The sequence below is a fragment of the Andrena cerasifolii genome, chromosome 6 (assembly GCF_050908995.1).
Source record: "Andrena cerasifolii isolate SP2316 chromosome 6, iyAndCera1_principal, whole genome shotgun sequence".
Taxonomy (NCBI): domain Eukaryota; kingdom Metazoa; phylum Arthropoda; class Insecta; order Hymenoptera; family Andrenidae; genus Andrena; species Andrena cerasifolii.
In genome coordinates this window covers 15445100-15462647 of record NC_135123.1, presented here as the reverse complement: position 1 = coordinate 15462647, position 17548 = coordinate 15445100, and the positions used below count along the sequence as shown (strand labels likewise).

Genomic DNA, 17548 nt, shown 5'->3' with positions numbered 1-17548 from the left:
GAAATTTGTCTACGATCATGAGTTCGCAAGTTATAGGTGTTCAAAGTGAAAAGTACCTTTCTTGCTCTGATCGCGAATAACTCGGTCAATAAAAATCGCACAACAAAACCAAAAACACGAAATTAAAGAGAAATGTTTGCTCTATAAGAGCTCTTCATTGGATTTATCGGGAAAAAAAATTTGGCCCTCGCATACGCTCAAACTGGGCAAAAATTTCTGAAACTTCGTTTGCTGCGCTTCATGTTAATAAAACAGTATCATTAAACGATGAAAAATTTTTGAGTCCTTGATTCAAAAACTAGAACTATGAAGAATCAAAATTCGTGTTCGTAATACCTATGAAACTCGCTTATTTTTCAAAACTGATCTTTATTAAGTTTATACTAAAAAAAGGAATATTTTTAAATTTTTAAATAAATTGGCACTATAAAATGGGTTAAAAAAAGCAAGAGGGGTATATTTTTCTTTACCATCATCTCAAAATTGCCCCTCCCCCTGGAAAAAAGTCCCCTGACGCCCCTGCGTCCATAAGTAAATATTAGTACCTAAACCTGCTGCATTTCCACAAAACGCGATATTCGATACAGATTGAATGCTCTTCGCTGCTTATAAATCCCGGCTAAATTTAAAACACGAAATAAATTAAAATTCGTCAAGTTCCCCGATAAATTCGCCACGCCTCTCACGATCATTCCCCGCAGAATAGGTGTCTTAACACTCGTCACCGGCGGGAGTGAATTTTGACCGGGGCGATATTAAAAACGCGGCAGCGCCCTCGCGAGAACTAGAAACGGCCGCGAATACCGATACCGCCCCCGTCCGATTCCGTTCGGACAAACCAGGGCAGGGGCGAACGAGGAAGAAGACGTAGAAGCGCGAACGGGGGGTGAAGGTGGTGCAGGAAGGGTAGCGCGGGGGAGACGCGTACCTCACCTGGCATACCGTAGGGAGTATCGCGACACATTTTGATCGAATTCTTCTCGAGGTCGAGGAATGCCGGTATCTCCGGTAGATATTATTACATATTTAGGTGGAACGGTACGCTCTCCCCCGTAGGTAATACACTTAGACGTATTCTCCCGGCGCGCGTTGCCGTCGGGGCTGTTGGTGGTGGTGGTGCAACGGGGATACGTATCCCCCGGCTTTGCTCGCGCGCGCCGCCTCCGTAACCCTCTGCCTCTGCCCCCGATCTCCAAGGATCGCAGTTCTGCGCGATATCCTGCATATCTCGGCATACCGTCCTCGTCGTTTCCGACATTGTTCCCCGGCCCCGACCCCGACCCCGACCCAGGTCTCGGCTCCAGCTCCGATCCACTGGCGAATAATCCTACTCGTTCGACGTCTACCGGGCCCGGCTTCTCAGCTGGATTCCACTCGATTCTGGTACAGTGCTTGCAGGGTGAGAAACCCGCCATTCTCCATAATAACTGAACTCCTTTCCTTTTTCGATTCTTTCTCGATCGCGTGTGCTGGACGATCTCTTCGCAGGGTTGAAATTAACAAGTTGTTTGGAGACGCAGGGGTGTCATGGGTGATGGGAGGTTGCGCTTGAACTTTTAGTTGGGAAAGATGGGTGTACATATAAGCTCTGGGAAAGTAGACGTTTATTTGGGGAAGGTGTATGTGTTACCGAAAACGTTCGAGGACCGGGTGAATCTTGAAATGCACCGGAGAGTACTAGCGTGTACAGTTGTGGACCGATCGGAGATTCGAAATATCTTAGAAAATGTATTTTCTATGATATTTTATGTAATTGTATTTTTTTTTCCTTTTTTTTGATTATTTTTTAGCTTGGTATAATTTTTTTCGTTTATTTTGTTCTGTTTTGTGTTTCTGCTTTTAGGTATTAGTGCTCGTCTGGTTTTCTCTATTATCTGTGCACCAAATGGGTTTTTTGTTAGGTATATAAGTGAATAAATAAGAATATTTGGACTCGGACTCTCGCCAACAGAACTGATGGATGAATTCTGACGTTTACCAGCATCCGCTGCTGGTAGGGTTACCACTTTTTTTACAGGATAATAATGTAAATTTGCTGTCATGGAGTATGAAAAAAAGTACACTCGAAAAAGTAAAAGTACATTTTACTCTTATTAGTTTTTATTTCTTCCAAACATATTTTTTTTTTGTTTTTAGCAATACAGAACAACTTTTTATCATTCTTAAATAACTCGATGGCATTATTGCACTCAATATTCATATTAAAATATGTAAATAATTTATTCTTTGTCAAATTGAAAGAGGCCTTGTTTCTCTCATTCCGTCACCTCACATTCATGACAGAAGATAAGAAATTACTTTGAGATGATACGTACAATAATATTGCGTTACGTTCGATTGCACTAAAAGTCCAAATTTACATAAATATATCAGGAGCTCATTTTTTCTGATATAAACTAAATAGCTCCGTTTCTCTCTTCCGCCAATTCATATTCTCTTTAGAATAAATTCTCTCGGTTAAACTTTACATTGTAAAATTAAAGTTTTGCTGCCCTAGAATAAAAAATAAGCAAAAATTGTAGAATTTTATCGATGTATCGGAAATATAGTATTTTCACGTACGATATATTTTTCTATATAACAGTATACACTACACTAGACAAAAATATAGTACAATACCACATATTATAGTACGATGGACAACCCTAGTAATAAGGCCCACTTAAGGTTCCATAATTAAAAAAAAAACACATATATTTGAGAACTTTTGATTTCATAGAAATCTATGAACAACCACAAACTGCGATACTCCTAAAAATTTACGAAAGCAACAAAAAATAAATTTTTAAGTTCTTAAAACCAGTATCGCAAATTGACCTACCAGGGAAAAACGACGTCTGGGCCTTACTACCCTCACTTACCTTATAATAAAAACACAAGTGTTCTGTAGAATAAATGTAACGAAACAGTTTTGCTAAAATGACGAGGAAGATGTACAGGCGCGTTTTCATCAGAAGCACCCCCTAAAAGGAACATGCAAAAGCAACTGATTCCTCATTTATCCGCAATCTGCATATACATATGTATATATATTGCTGTTCCATCGCAAGCAGTGCTTTCTTCAAAATATTTTACACAAGCATTCGTAACTCATCGATCGTGCTTAGACAGTAATTACAGCGGCGCGGTCAGTAATTTTTCATCGCCGAACCAAAGAGCAACGGGTGCATCGTTGCAAGTCTATCGATATACAATCGCCCGAGCAAGTCGACGGTCGAGTTGATAAATACCGACGAGTTTTCTTCGGCACATTTCACAATGAACATTCGTCCAAAGTCGTCCGCCGCTATTCGCACAATCGAATCCGTCGAATGCTCGCGCAAAACTTCCGTGTCGCTTTGAAGCTCGCGACCCCCTTCGCGCCGCACCCTAGTTACCGATAATCACGGCACACGCGTGCGCCAAAGAAAACGCAGGAGACCTTCGAAGGGAGGCTTCCACCGAATCCCTGTAAAATGTTCGAGGACTCGGAAGACGCGACTGACTCGGATGACGATTTCTTCGACGCTTTGACGCTGCTACATTCGACGGACGACGACAGCGCGGAAAAGCTTCGTAAAATGCTGGACGCGTCCATCGAGAGAACGTACGGATTCGACAAGATCCTGATGGCAAGGGTGCCGAGGAAACTTCTGCAAAACACGAAAACTTGTGGGACGTGTTTCTCGAGCGATCAATCGGAGAAGCGCGGAGCCGTGTCGCGGAAGAGGCCCAATGACTCCAGTGCACCAAAAACACCCAAGAACCTCTCGCTTTTCGTAAATCATACAGCGAGAAGCAATTGGACAACCACGAAAACGCTCGATGCAGAAATCGAGGATTATAGCGACAAAGGGGACATTCCGAGGATATCCATACCGGACGAAGCATCGGCGGACGGGCTTTTATGCAAGGTTTTTGTAGAATCATTTCTTTGCAATAATGTAACCTAGTTATTAGAAATGTGTGCGCTTCTGTCACGAGACGAAAAGTCCGGTAATAACTGAATGTAAATAATGGAAATTGTCGCGAGAGATGAGATTCTTGGAAATATATCGCGAAACTTGTCTCGTGAGATTCTAAGTAGGGTAAACCAACCAGTGAGTAACCGAATTGTTGAATCTGTGGACCTTTGAGATTAATGCTTGAATATATTTATGTAGGACAGCAAAACAACTGTTGAAATTGCATTTAAATTTATTTTTCTTGAAATTGCATTTAAATTTATTTTTCTTGAAATTGCATTTAAATTTATTTTTCTTGAAATTTCTATAAAAATTATTATTTATTCTTATCGTAACTTAAAGAAAAACAATTATAAAATGCAAATCCTGGAGAAGCTCAGTAAATGACCGCATACTTTTAATAAGAATTGTACTTATTAGTGTTTGCTTAGTAATTAAAATATAGGATATTTAAAGTGCAACTACACTCCATTTATAAAAATATAATAATGTTTAAATTTATAATCTCTTTGCCTAATGGCCATTCACTGGTATGCGGTCAAATACTGGTTGGTTTACCCTAGTTTCGTGAAACTAATGACTAAATAATTGAAAAATAATGAAATAATTGTCTCGTGAGATTAAAGTCTCATGTGAGTCACGATATTGGCCCCAGGCCCGGCTCAAGCCTTTTTAGCGCCCTTAGTAAACTTGCCAAATGGAGCCCTTTATTTATAATTTGTACATAAATAATACATTTATTTGAGCTTTTCGATGTTCTTACCCTGAGTTTTTTGTATTCCTAGCTTGAAACATTTACATAGTACAACTTGTAATATTTCATTTAACACTTTCTTTTAAAAAATGGTAACAATTAAAACAGCGTTTTGCGCCCCTTGTAGACTTTACGCCCTAGGCAGACGCCTAATTTTTGTCTCAAAATTTTTTCCCACGTATTTCTTTGCTCTCACCACCTAGAATGGTCCCATTTCGTAAGAACATAATCCCAGAAAAAGTGTGTTCCAATCGAACAGACGAATTTAAAGAATTTTCCGAAAAGGGTAAGCTCCAGTGAAATTGTGTTCAAATAATATTAAAAGAGAACTCAATTTCCTACAATTTCTGTGTATATAATTTTTCGTAGAGATCGCCTGTTATCGCTATTATTTAAAAAATGGTTGGAAGCACGAAAAAATTTTATACATAAAAATTGTAGAAAATTCAATGCTCTTTTAATATTACTTGAACAAAATTTTTAAGGCCTGGTCTGTACTCGTTATTTTTTTATGAAACGGAACCATACTATTTGGGGAGAGCAAAAGAAATCGGATGTTGAGAAAAAGGGCCACCCTAGTGTTATAACATAAATCATTCTCCAACTGGTTTATACTCCCCCTCATATTCTCGTCCTTCCTCTACCGCGAAATTGCTCGAGGCACACGAGATTAATATATTCGATCGCTTTATGCAAACCGAACTCTATTCGACGAAACGAATGGAACGGAAGGTCTGCAATGGAGCAAAACTGGGGCCACTAATTTTATTGGAGTGCCAAGAGTGTCAAGAAGTCTATCACCCACTGTGCCACCACCCTCCTGTGGTCGACATCGACGTCTATGATCCCAGAATCGTATGGCGCTGCGGGAAATGCACGGATGCTGCCTCCCTAAGCTCCGCTGCCGCCACCGACGAAAAGAAGCCCAGAAAATTTCGCCAGCAAAGCGACACGAGCAAACTGAGAGAATCTTCTACGAAGACCAACATGCCGGGGAAATTAGAGACGAATTTTTTAAAAAGCGAGGCGAGTATCGCTGATCAAGTATCACTAGGTAAGCAATATTACGCGCATCTACTGTTTCCCTTTTTATTAAATTCGTAATATCAAGTCGTGTGTTTGTAGATTGCTTTCAAACGGCCAGCGGCACCGGCGAGGGCATATGCGTGAAAAACTCTGCACAGTTAATGCCGAAAGTGACGAAGACCGTGTCTTCCAATCACTTGAGGAAACGAATTGGATCGAAACTTTCAGTAACCCGTTCCATAGTCAAGCAGTAATAGCAGGCGTTGTAATTATAGGCACTTGAAATTACGTTTTGTAATTGTTCATAAATATATTCAACGTTCCAAGTATATTCAGAACTAGGATATTAATAAAATACTTATATTTATTAAAGTGTAGCTATACAGATGATTACAAACAGTGCCGAATTTAACAGGCAGCCGATGAGTAACTTTCGTCGGAGCCCCAGCCCTGAAGGCCCCATAAGGCCCAATTTTCAAAAAAAAAATTGTGATCTTATCCAAACACTATACTTTTTTCTGTACTAGTAGACTTATCCCGGTTTTGAGTAAACTACCCCCTCATTTTCCCAAAAAAGGCCCCTCGGAACGTCTGCCACCTGGCCCTTTTTCCTTAAATCCGCCGCTGATTACAACCGTCTGTTTATCTCGAAAGATGTGAAATAGCTTGCTGGAATGAACGCAGTGGCAGTGGGATAGAGAAACGATCGATGTACATGCACGGTACGCTTTATTTCGTTAATCGTTTCTTTACATGTACATGGGTGGAGAAACCCGTCGTTAAACGTACTTTGTTCTCGACAAATCGACGCAATTTCATACATCACTCCCGCAAAAGAACATTCCGATCACAGTACAGGGCACGTTGCACAAGCCAATTACAGATAGCGCACACCTTGCTCGACTCGGCAACGAAACTGCTCGTCGGGGGGAACCAAAGAGAAAGAAAGAACGTGGTCTTGTCGTGGTCCAATCGAGCCCCTATTTTGGCAATTTACATACTGACAATCAGATGCCCCCTCTACCCTTATCGCGCGGCTCGTTCCTTCTCCATATTAAGGTCAACGGAGTTCAATTACCTTCGGCGACCATGCCCAAGTTTTAATCGGGCACGGTGCTCGATCACTTTCGTTCTAATTGATCGCGCGTACAGGAGGAGATCAAGTATGTACGTACGCCAGGCGTTACAGAATTACAGGCCAATCCGATCCATCCTTCGACGTACATACGGAACGTGAACGTCGATTCTAGGCGAGTCATTCTAGAATCTTTGTTCTTTAAGAATATTACAACGACGCTGGATGCCGTTCACCTACGCCGCATTAATTTATTTGTGCTCCGCCTTCGACGCAACGTATCAGTAAATTATTAAATCAACCTGCGGATCTGGTCGGAACGAAACATTTATCCGATCCGATCTTACAAAATCGATCATTCTCCTGGCGAACGCTGTGATTTCTCTCTTACAACACTTTGCAAATCGGCCATTCGCTTGCAGAAATAAGTGCCCCGGCGGAAGCGAATTCTGTGATAATACTCGTAACAGGCTTGCAAAGCAAAAGGAGATAGTTGAAGCGAATTGATCTCGAGAATTGAACTGAGAAAGATTCACAAACGAGTCATTGCTGTTTCTTAATTAGCTTAATTAGGCAGGCCATAGAAGACAATAAATACAGTTTTTAAACTACCATGGAAATATAAGACGGTATCGCGGGGCAGATATTTGTGCTGATTATCACAGAATTGCCGATCATTTAAATTACCCACTTGTCGAAGAGGAAACTGTTCCACTGCAAGAGCACGACGGTTCGTTCGTTCAGCAATTAGATAAATCAGGAAAAAAAGTGTTCCGGTAGCGAAATTATGTTGAAAAATATGCGTCGCGGAATAATATCCACGAGCCAATAGCAAGGGTATTCGCGTGAAAATGCTGTTTTCTTTCACTATTCGTCTGAACGAAGCGCGAACCGTATCATTTGCCGAATTCTTTGCCATCGCACGCTTGTTTAGTACAATAGCGAGTATCATCGTTGATGCGAATTTCTAAAAATTAAAGTTTCATGTACCTATCGAGTCGATATGTCTCCTTCATTACTCCCATTATTATTGCTAATTAATTTAAGTTTGAACTATGTGTATATTTATATGTATATTTATATATCTATATATAGAAACTACATAATAATATATCTAAAAAGCTCATTCTGGCACGCAAAGATTCCTAAACCTTTTACAAAATCGAACGGGGGGAAAAAATATACTTTACACGCAGATAACAATACGTTAAATATATTAACTCACAACCAAGTATTGCTATTCTAGAAAAATAGTACGAATGACAGTACAGGAATACGAGCCTAGCAAATATTTCTATCAGTATCTTTTTTGTTTTCTCAATGGCTTTTGTTAACATCTGTCTCGTCCTAATTCTCCATTAGTCACTCTTAGGGTGTGAACATACATTTTCACAATTATGCGTGGTAAAACGTCCGTTAACTCGCGGCACAATTTTGAACCTGGACCATTAAAAAGCGAGATCGTAAATATGCCGGTACTCAAGTGATAAAAAGCTCCTCTCGGGAGTGCTAAGGTGCGTGGTGCGTGCATGCGACGAGAGAAATTGACGTGCAATTATAATTGCAGACGTATTATCGAGCCGCCTTTATCGATCGCTACGTGTACCTGAACCTTCCAGCGAATTCAGTATTACTCGCGACATAAAGTTCTCTGCTACGTTCCCGACTGTACGTGGCACGCTCTATGTGTTAGACGTACATGCGCAGGGTGGAGCAGAGTATAAAGGTGGTGATTAACAACTTTCTTCGCGCGGCGCTTCTAACATACAATTTTTATAATTATAGCGGCGTATGACTCTGCTCCAGAATCCGCCTCGAACTACTTTACATAATAAACCTCTGTTTAAACCGCGGCGGACATTCAGCCTAATTCATGACGGAGTCGCCGTGCCAAGTGGCCGACATCAATTAAATAAAGATTCTGACACATGTCAAGGTCTCCCCGAAGTTGCACCTCAACAACACATTATATTCTGGCACCGACGTGACAGTTTACATAAACCGTGTCAGAACCCCTTGTCTCTTGGTACGATCAGAGTTCCGTCAAAGTATCTCGTTGATAATGTTACATGATAAACACGAGCCTACTGTAAAATCAGTTAACGGAATAAACAATAGCGACTAACAATACTAGCCGAACGTACCGCTCACTTGAAGTGTATCGTGTGTTCGCGATTACTGTAAAGCAGCGTGCAATAAATCACTCCTTGTAAATCGCCTTAAAAAGACCGTTTACAATTGCCCCGCATTTAATGTATTTTTAGAACCAGTAGTGTGTATCTCATCTGTATGTATTGGTAGAGAAGAAACAATAAACGGAGATATTCATCGGACATTGGAGAAGTAATTAAAATAAAATGAAAGGACATCGTACACGACTGCTACAAGTGAATGTCAGAAGCAATTGAAATGATTATACTGCGAGAAATTAGTGATTTATTAAAGATATTCTGTAGAACGATTTTTATCCGTGCGATACCGCCGATTCGATGCCAATACAATACGTACACGGTATCTTTAATATATCACCTGGCGCGGCTTTTAACGTGAGATAATAATATCGATAAACTAATCGTGACAATTCATAATTGTTCCTATACACGGTTATAAATTAATACGAACGTATTATAATCGAAATCATCGTGTTGCTGTAGCGATTTAACATCTCGGGTGTATCTTTCGAATACTTATAGAGTTGCGAATGTAAGATATATAGAACTAAGACAAGCACGAATCAACAATAATTCTGTATATTCTAATGAAAGGGTTGTTACGCGATTGTCGATCATTTTACAAGCGGACATATCCGTTACTATCCTTTCAGTGGTAGTCTAAAAGTCCTAGCATCAAAATATATTATATAAGTAATGCTGGGATGTAGAAATGTAGAGTAACGACAGCCTTAAACGAGTGCTATTTAAAATCTATTTATCGCTATTTGAATGCAGAATAAAATACGCAAGGAACATGACACTGCAATATATCACTGCGGTAACTCTAAACGATGTGTTCATCCAGTGCCCTTAAGTATTACACATACTCATTCGGATTTATAAAACTGATTCCAATACCTACTATATGGATAGCTTAAAAAGGGAGAATGAGGCTCTTGCTTATAAAATTTCGTACAAACAGTTATTCGAATTAATCTCGTAAATTTGCTCCGTAATTTTGGACGTTATTCGAGCTTTGGTCAGAAATATATCGTACAAGTTAATTATCGAGTTTACTTTCCGTCAATGTGTTCCTCCCTAAATTTCATAATTATTCAAATACCAATCGTTTGCTAATCATCGTGTTGCACTTAAAGATTATACGCTACGTGTAAACATAGGTATTAATTCTTACGTTCGTAACATAAATCTGCAACGGTGAATTTCGCGTGAGTATCATCGAGTAACTTGTGCCTTTTCGCTTGTATTATACATTACGTAATGATCGGCTCATATATATATGTGTGTGTATACTAATACGCGATACAATATATTATATTGGTGATATACAGCTGTACAATGATGTACAATATCTCTACTTTATTTTAAATTAAAACTGCGTACACTCGTACTACGAACGTACCCTCATTAAACATGAAAATTACGTCAATGTAAATGCATCCTACATGCTAACAATGCATCGAAATTCATGGCATGACATGATAATAAATGTTTTAAAACACATCAAAAATATGACGACTAGAATTAATTATCGACTAGAATTCTCACTTCACAAAATACCATTAACGAAACACGCTTCGAAATTATTTATACGCCAGTACGCGTTCCCTTCTTCGCGCTAACAATTATTTCCCCATTTTCTTTTCCCGTTTAAAATGAACTATGCGCGGAAGCTAAATATGGAAATCCCATTAGTTTAGACTTTACGTTTACATATTGTTTGTATGTAGGATACATGTTTGTCTGGTATCGCTACAAGTTTCTACTACCTAAAAGGCCATTAAAGATTTCATTGCCTGGGAAGATACCAGTGCCATACTTTGGAAGCGCTAGATTTTTCCATTTTTCTTTTTAACTGTGCTTTTATATGTCAGAAGTGGAAGTATTGATTGTATTTTTTATTAGAAAATTATTAACAAATGCATGCGAAGATTAAGATGAAAATTGCCACAAATATTTGCAGACTAACATAAAGCGTTAGGTCACGCTAATATTTCTTTATTCCCGTGAGAGTATGATTTAATTGGAGAACCGTTGTGCATTGAACCGTGTATCCACTTAATATGTAAAACATTTCTGAATACTTCTTAATGCTTAAGCATCCCAACGGAAATAGAAGACAAATTTTTACGGTATGTACATACATAAACATGACCCCAGTTCCAACACTTAATATAGTAATAAACATACCGCAACAGATCTTTTTTAAAATCAATTAAAATGCTGAGGGTCGTATAAATTATGAATCTATAATTGCTTATCCGCTTTCACATCAACTCTGATATTTGTCTACCGCGAAAAAAATAAAAGAAATCAAAGGATTATGTTCTCGTTTGATTTTATCTGTTGCTCATTATGGAAGCTGTAGATGTAGTATTTAATAGTTAGTAATTTTGTTAATGCTGCCGCATTAATATTATCGCCGAAATTACTGTGAGCATGGAGTGTTTAACAAAAACTGTTTACAGATACTTTTAACTTCCGTTAATAGACACAAGTTTTGCTAGCAAATGTTTCCCAGTATTTAGCAGTGGATACTCAGCTTCGTATAGTATAATATACTTTTAATTCTTGGCAATAGCACTTCCAGACAGTGGCAGTAGGCACTTTGATGACAATAATAAGATAACAATAAATATAAAATATTACGAGGAGTTAATCCACCTTTAAGGCAGGTAAAGCATTCCCAACAACCAGCTGCTCCTTGGGAAAGTCTAATATTACGGTAACATGGAAACCCATATTTGCACAGGCGATCACATACTCGCAGAAGGAAAACCAACTAAATGCTGTTAGAAAAAAATATTGTAATAAGTTTTATAAACGGCAACCTTAACAATAAATGTAGTTCACAGTTAAGTAAAAACAAATGGTATTTGCTGTATTATGTGGTTATATACACTTATCAACTATTTATCGTAAATATATGAATTTCCTTACCTAGATCATGGCACAATAGCCTGTGTTTTAGGAAGAAAATGACGAGTCCAATGGTACTGACGAGACTCATTATAAAAAGCACCTGCTTGTATCGAAGACTTTGTGCATTCGGTGTTACTATACGTCCCAGCCTTACTGCTGTCAGCATATACGTAAGGGAACTAATCATGAAGGCGATGAAGATTTTTTCATGCACCGCTGAAAAAACAATTTTCGTTATTTAATTCCTCAAAGCCTATATTACGAACCATGAAAACAGGTGATATACATAAAATATTTTGCTGCAAATAAGAAGCTACTGATATATAATTCAATTTGAAAAAAAAAGGAACCATAGACGACTAGAATGTTTTATTTCTCAAACGCTATTTAGCGTCGTCAGAAGCAATAAAAATATAGTAATGTTAAAATGGACACTCTATATTCATGTATAACCAACGGGTCCTAGCACTCTCCAAAGGTGCGGCTTTGTAAACAGAAAATAAAATAGGATTTTATTCTTTAAATAAATATTTATAACCACCTAATGAATTTTATAGAATTTGCATTAAAAGTATTTTTATCCATTCAACTCGGCTCCACCCGAGATTAGATCTTGAGTGCGCCACTGATACATTATACGCTAAATGGGAGACTACTCTTTCCATAATTTTACTTACAATAATTCTCTCTGTTCGAGATGTATGTAACACCACATAAGGCAGCCACTTCCCCGATATTCAGCCAGTAGCATAAATTTAAAAGTCGCGATCCCATAATTTTCAGCGGTACATCGTCGATCGCTTTAAGCATATTATAATAATAAGAATGGTAAACGCTGGCAATAATTAGACGAGGGCCAATATGCAATGCTATACTTATGCGCCACAAATATCTTTGCGGGGATATGCCAGTAATGGCTGAGATCGATGGAAGTACATTGTAAACCTGGATGAGAAACATTTCGCTTTTAATACAGTTAATTGAAATCGATAATTTATCAGTTATTAAATCTATAAGTGTGCGTACCCTACAATGTGTTTCGTGAATGTCATCTGATTGGAAGATATTCGCCGTAACGAAACAGAATAGAAGAGTGACAAGAGGCAACGACACTGTTGCCACGCATAATTTTCTAAACGATATTGCCATATACACGGAGCTCTTATTGTTTCCCACATTATTCAACTCCATGGCGATATAATCTAATATTTTGACATTTATGCGCAGAATACAAAGCGAGCTTAGAAACGTATTAAATCATGCTGCGCCAAGACCATAATCTTGCCTTTAATCTCGATCGATGATTTTGAAAGTTTCTCTAAATTTCATAATACACCTGCAAGCAAAAATGACGCCTACATTAATAATAGAGTATGGACGACAATTAGCGGTAGCAGATGTTAGATAACAAGCATGTTTTACGAATGTATTCACATAATTACTTCACAGGTTTCCTCAGGATCGTAATCGTTTAAAAGCACTTTCTTGATTAAAGTGTTTTAAATGTCATACAAATTACTACCACATTTTATGTAAGAATCCACAGAACACGATTACAATTCGTTCAGGATGAGATTTCTGTAGATTTAAATTGTCCTTTCTGACACAAGTGAAGTAATTATCCTGCATTAAGTTAATTATGACAATGAAAGAGCAAAATGATAATAGATCGCAGAAATTGAACATAAGGGTAATATGACGCGGCCCTTGCCTTAGTATTAACTGCTAAAACCGAGAAACATATTGGGTTAATTGCCCTATTTTTGGAATTGATTTTACGGATAACCTACTTTTTCTATTTATAGCAAACAAAAGACACTGTCACGGGTAATGCGAAGCTCGTGACATTTGCCTGCGGGAGCTTTATTACGGAGCTCGGTGCATTCGCGTGAAACGTGCGATAAAACGATCGTACTTCATTAAAGTATTTAACGCAAAGGCGTCTTAAGTTTTTTTTTTGACAGGCCGCAAGTTGACAATCGTCCGCTCTTTTTACCTACTGCATGCCATGCGAAACTTCACTTCGCGTATTGTGACATATGTAATCGGAACGTGGTCGCTACTTTATTTCATAGCTTTCCGAGATCTTATTTAAGTATAGTAGCTTCTCGTTTAGAAAGATAGATTTATACACGGGCCAGTATATAAAAGATAAACAACATACGCAACGTTCGAGTGAATGGGTTCGTAATGCTGTATTTACGGTGGAGTTTGTATGTAGTATCACGATCTCGGGTCAGTCACAATTTATCGAAATTGTTATACCTTTGGCGGTAAATAGTTCATTCATGTTCATTTGTATTCTTCGTGTGGAAAATTGACAGGAGTTACCTTAGCCTTGTGTACAAACATGTCGTCTGCTAGGTTCCCATAATTTCTGTTTGAGGAGATGCCATCTACACTGTGTATATAAGCTACTCAAGCACTGGCGCGAATTTCGAATTCGCGCTATCTAAAAGAGGAATCTTTAGTTGTTTAAACAAGACTATGATACAATCTGTTATGATAGAAGAAATGTTAATATTGTAAGGATAGTACTGCTGGAATTTGTGAAACAAGTTTCAACTTTATTATTAAAGATACAATTATAATTCTCCTAAGTAAAAAGTAATTATGCTCGTTCTCTTTGCCGCGGTGCCTCCTCGAGTTCGTATTCAATCTGGACTTTGGGGCGGGTTTTCTTTTGCGCTTTGCCTTTTTTAGGAGCCGGTCGTTTTGCGTTTTTACTCGTGGACGGTGTTATATCCTGCAAAAATACATTGATTTTAAATGTGAAAGAGCGAAAGGTTATTCATTTATTACCTCGATATCACTCGTTTCCGATTCGAAACTATCAGATAATTCAACTTCCTGCTTCTGTCCTGAATCACTGTCTTCGTCCTACTCAAACAAGTATATTAGTTTAGAAGAATCTATAATTTATAAGAATTTATTATAATTTCTGATTACCATGGACACTTCTTCAATGCCATAGTCATTATCGTCATCCGACTCTGCTTCCACGTAATGCGGTTCGTTAATTTCTCTTTCCCTTTCGTCTGCTTCTAATTCCATTTCCACTTCCTTTTCAATCTCTTCCTCCTTCTCTTCTTCTCTTTCACTCTCGGCTTCGCTTTCTCCTTCAACCTCAACAGCTTCCACAGCTTTGTCGAATACTTTTTGTGGGAAATTATAAATATCATTGTACTAGAAAAAAGAAGCAAATATTCTGTGATCGAGTAAAAAATATATATTCACATATATGAGTATAATTGCATTACTAAAGACACGTACCATGCCTTGCTTCAATCGTTCCATAAGTTGCTTCTCAATCGCCGTTTCTAATCTAGCCGCGACGAGGGCCTTCTCTTCTCTACGCCTCTCTCGTCTTTCAATCTTTCTTTGAATCGGCACAATCTGTTTCTGCCTTCTTAACCTTAATTTTCTCATTCGTATGAGATACTGCGTAACTTTTACAAATCTTTGCTTACATTTCGCCTTTATGAAGCCTGGCCAATATAACAAATTTTCATTGATTTGGCTTATTGCCTTTTCAAAGTTTCTGGAAAGCTTCACCTTCTCCCACGCATTTTTCGGAGAATGCACCCTGCGGAGAATTCCCAATGTATTACGCAGTCCAATGGTAATGAAATTAATCTTAAAACGTACAATTTTGTTTTAAATCTATTACCTCTCTGCTGTCCTCATATATAGGTAAATGATACCGTTTTCTTCTCTGATGGTAGCATACTGACTATTTGCAAGAGGACAGGATGCCCTGCTACATAAACCTGTGAGATTGTATTCATTGCGACAAAACCTTTGGGACTTGGTGCTGCAAACATTAAACGTAAAATAAAGTTAGAATTGTTTTTAACGATAGGGATGTAAACTTCCTTTAAAAAATTGTACTTACTTTACTTTGAAAGAGCAGAAGGACTTATTGATAACGCTCCACACAACCTATAAAAATGTAAGGTTAAATTAAGTGTGAATATCTGTATGTAATTCATAGTATACTCACGTCGTCGTGCTGCATTTTATGTGTTTTATTTCTTTATATCTTACAAAATATGATTACGAAAAATATTAAACATTTTTGACACAAGTTTTTCGTAAAAGCACACGTGCGCTCTAAACGCCGTGAATATAGCAACACTAGCGGGTATGGGGTATAGGAATCCTATATATAATAGGATAGCTTTGAGAGAAAGCGCTCGCGGATAAGAAAAGTTGCCAGCCATACCGACTGAGGGGGGCATTTAATGTGCCATTTTCGTGTCGCATGCGACGTTATCGCTTCGCACGTGCGTAAGGCGTCTACCTTATGCAAGAATATTTTTGGCGCCCCCAAATCTTTGCACCAGTTTTCTATTTAATATGTTTTGTCTTTACGAGGTACAATAAAGAAAATAATTACATTTAAATTTTGTTTATGTGGGAGTTGGATTCCTTTTTATTAAATATAGTTTTTAGTCCCCCCCCCCCCTTTGGCTGACGTCCTTATGCGGAGCATAACTTGCATAATGGTGCTCGGCCCTGCATATGTACCTCGTCTGCGTTTTTCTACACCAGGAGAGAGTTGGGCATTCTTTAAATAACAAATCGAATTTACGATACGTTATCTTTCTTTGTTATATACTTGAGACTCGAATAATCCGAGTTACATCTTGCTCATTCGGTAATTGTATCAATATGTACCGCAGGGACTTCTAGCGGAGAAAGGGACCGAGACAATTAAGGGACGGTTATTGATGTAAGTAGATAGTGTTCAAACTGTTAACGATGGCTAACGAAGAGGTACCTCTACGCCGCAACAATATTTAATATGTCGTAGGGAGCAATGCAGGTATGCGGCGCAGGCCGTTGCACGTGGTGGCAATTATGCGAATGGTCCGCTGAGGCCATGTGCAAGGTTTGGTGTTCCCTGAGTTTATGATACGTCAATCGCTATTCATAGAAAGCAATGCCGGGCAGGAAAGAACGCCAAATGTTTCGCATCCTAACAATGAGTTTAACTTTTCCTGGCCATAAACGAATAAATTGAAGACTGGGCGTGGAATTAATAAAATAATACGAAGTACTTAACGATAGCTCGAGGCTTCATCGTAAAAAGTTTGTAAAGAAACTAGGTATAGGTGCTATTAATAAATTCTCCATCTGGTGCGTAAGATAAGATGTAACAAGATAAAACGTATTGCAAAACTGTAACTGTTAAATAGAATTACAACCTCCAGCCACCTACCGTCGAATAAGTAAATCACATATAAAGCAGAACAAATCAGCAAATGTCTTTAGAATTTGTAAAATTCTATTTGCTAGATAATTCCACCAACGAGGCAGCGAACATTTCGCCGCGATGGATTCGCGGCAGTTTTTTATACGCGGCAGCGATTTATCCGCAGGCGAAGCGGCAACGGAATGTTCGCAGTGGCAGAGGTACCGGAATCCGCGTGTGTGCTCACACCGGAGCGGATATTCCGCTGCCGCTGTGAATATTTGACGTTGATCTGGGGTCCCCTGATCTGTTTGCCTATTTTCGTGAAAATAGGTTATCCTTATGAATTTTTACCTCGGAAACTATTTGTCGGATTTAGTTGGTTCTTTCTTTATATTAATCTAGAAGGGACGGCCTTTCTGAATAATTTTTTCCCGGATGAAAAATCATTTTTAT

General features: G+C 38.5%; 3 protein-coding genes across 6 annotated transcripts; 1 reads left to right on the top strand and 2 right to left on the bottom strand.

The window, feature by feature from the left end:
* Positions 1–3170: 3170 nt before the first annotated feature.
* On the top strand, positions 3171–6082 carry LOC143370440 (integrator complex subunit 12). The gene is made up of 3 exons (XM_076815574.1): positions 3171–3893; positions 5431–5752; positions 5824–6082. The coding sequence occupies exons 1-3, from the start codon at positions 3456–3458 to the stop codon at positions 5976–5978; spliced, it is 915 nt and encodes a 304-aa protein (XP_076671689.1). The 5' UTR covers positions 3171–3455; the 3' UTR covers positions 5979–6082.
* A 354-nt stretch (positions 6083–6436) lies between these two features.
* On the bottom strand, positions 6437–14381 carry LOC143370441 (post-GPI attachment to proteins factor 2-like). 4 transcript variants are annotated; one of them, XM_076815575.1, is made up of 5 exons: positions 14161–14381; positions 12922–13231; positions 12573–12840; positions 11914–12111; positions 6437–11762 (listed from the first exon to the last, which is right to left on the bottom strand). In XM_076815575.1, the coding sequence occupies exons 2-5, from the start codon at positions 13084–13086 to the stop codon at positions 11629–11631; spliced, it is 765 nt and encodes a 254-aa protein (XP_076671690.1). In that variant the 5' UTR covers positions 13087–13231; positions 14161–14381; the 3' UTR covers positions 6437–11628. The 4 variants fall into 4 exon arrangements, with proteins under 4 accessions (XP_076671690.1, XP_076671693.1, XP_076671691.1 ...); XM_076815578.1 differs by lacking the exon at positions 14161–14381 and adding an exon at positions 13892–14056; XM_076815576.1 differs by lacking the exon at positions 14161–14381 and adding an exon at positions 13338–13884.
* A 60-nt stretch (positions 14382–14441) lies between these two features.
* Positions 14442–16034, bottom strand: Rbm13 (RNA-binding motif protein 13). The gene is made up of 7 exons (XM_076815572.1): positions 15899–16034; positions 15791–15837; positions 15566–15709; positions 15169–15481; positions 14845–15081; positions 14698–14775; positions 14442–14641 (listed from the first exon to the last, which is right to left on the bottom strand). Exons 1-7 carry the CDS (start codon positions 15911–15913, stop codon positions 14507–14509), a joined length of 969 nt encoding a protein of 322 aa, XP_076671687.1. The 5' UTR covers positions 15914–16034; the 3' UTR covers positions 14442–14506.
* Between the last annotated feature and the right edge of the window lie 1514 nt (positions 16035–17548).

What these genes read in the sequence shown, in the direction of transcription:
- LOC143370440 (XM_076815574.1), top strand. Translation starts at nt 3,456, where the DNA reads ATGTTCGAGGACTCGGAAGACGCGACTGACTCGGATGACGATTTCTTC. An exon ending in CGGACGGGCTTTTATGCAAG is followed by an intron (nt 3,894 to 5,430) that starts GTTTTTGTAGAA and finishes ATGGAACGGAAG; the next exon opens with GTCTGCAATGGAGCAAAACT. An exon ending in CGCTGATCAAGTATCACTAG is followed by an intron (nt 5,753 to 5,823) that starts GTAAGCAATATT and finishes GTGTGTTTGTAG; the next exon opens with ATTGCTTTCAAACGGCCAGC.
- Rbm13 (XM_076815572.1), bottom strand. An exon ending in GCATTGAAGAAGTGTCCATG is followed by an intron (nt 14,776 to 14,844) that starts GTAATCAGAAAT and finishes TTGTTTGAGTAG; the next exon opens with GACGAAGACAGTGATTCAGG. An exon ending in CGGAAACGAGTGATATCGAG is followed by an intron (nt 14,642 to 14,697) that starts GTAATAAATGAA and finishes GTATTTTTGCAG; the next exon opens with GATATAACACCGTCCACGAG.
- LOC143370441 (XM_076815575.1), bottom strand. Translation starts at nt 13,086, where the DNA reads ATGGAGTTGAATAATGTGGGAAACAATAAGAGCTCCGTGTATATGGCA. An exon ending in TTCACGAAACACATTGTAGG is followed by an intron (nt 12,841 to 12,921) that starts GTACGCACACTT and finishes TTTCTCATCCAG; the next exon opens with GTTTACAATGTACTTCCATC. An exon ending in GCTATTGTGCCATGATCTAG is followed by an intron (nt 11,763 to 11,913) that starts GTAAGGAAATTC and finishes TTTTTCTAACAG; the next exon opens with CATTTAGTTGGTTTTCCTTC.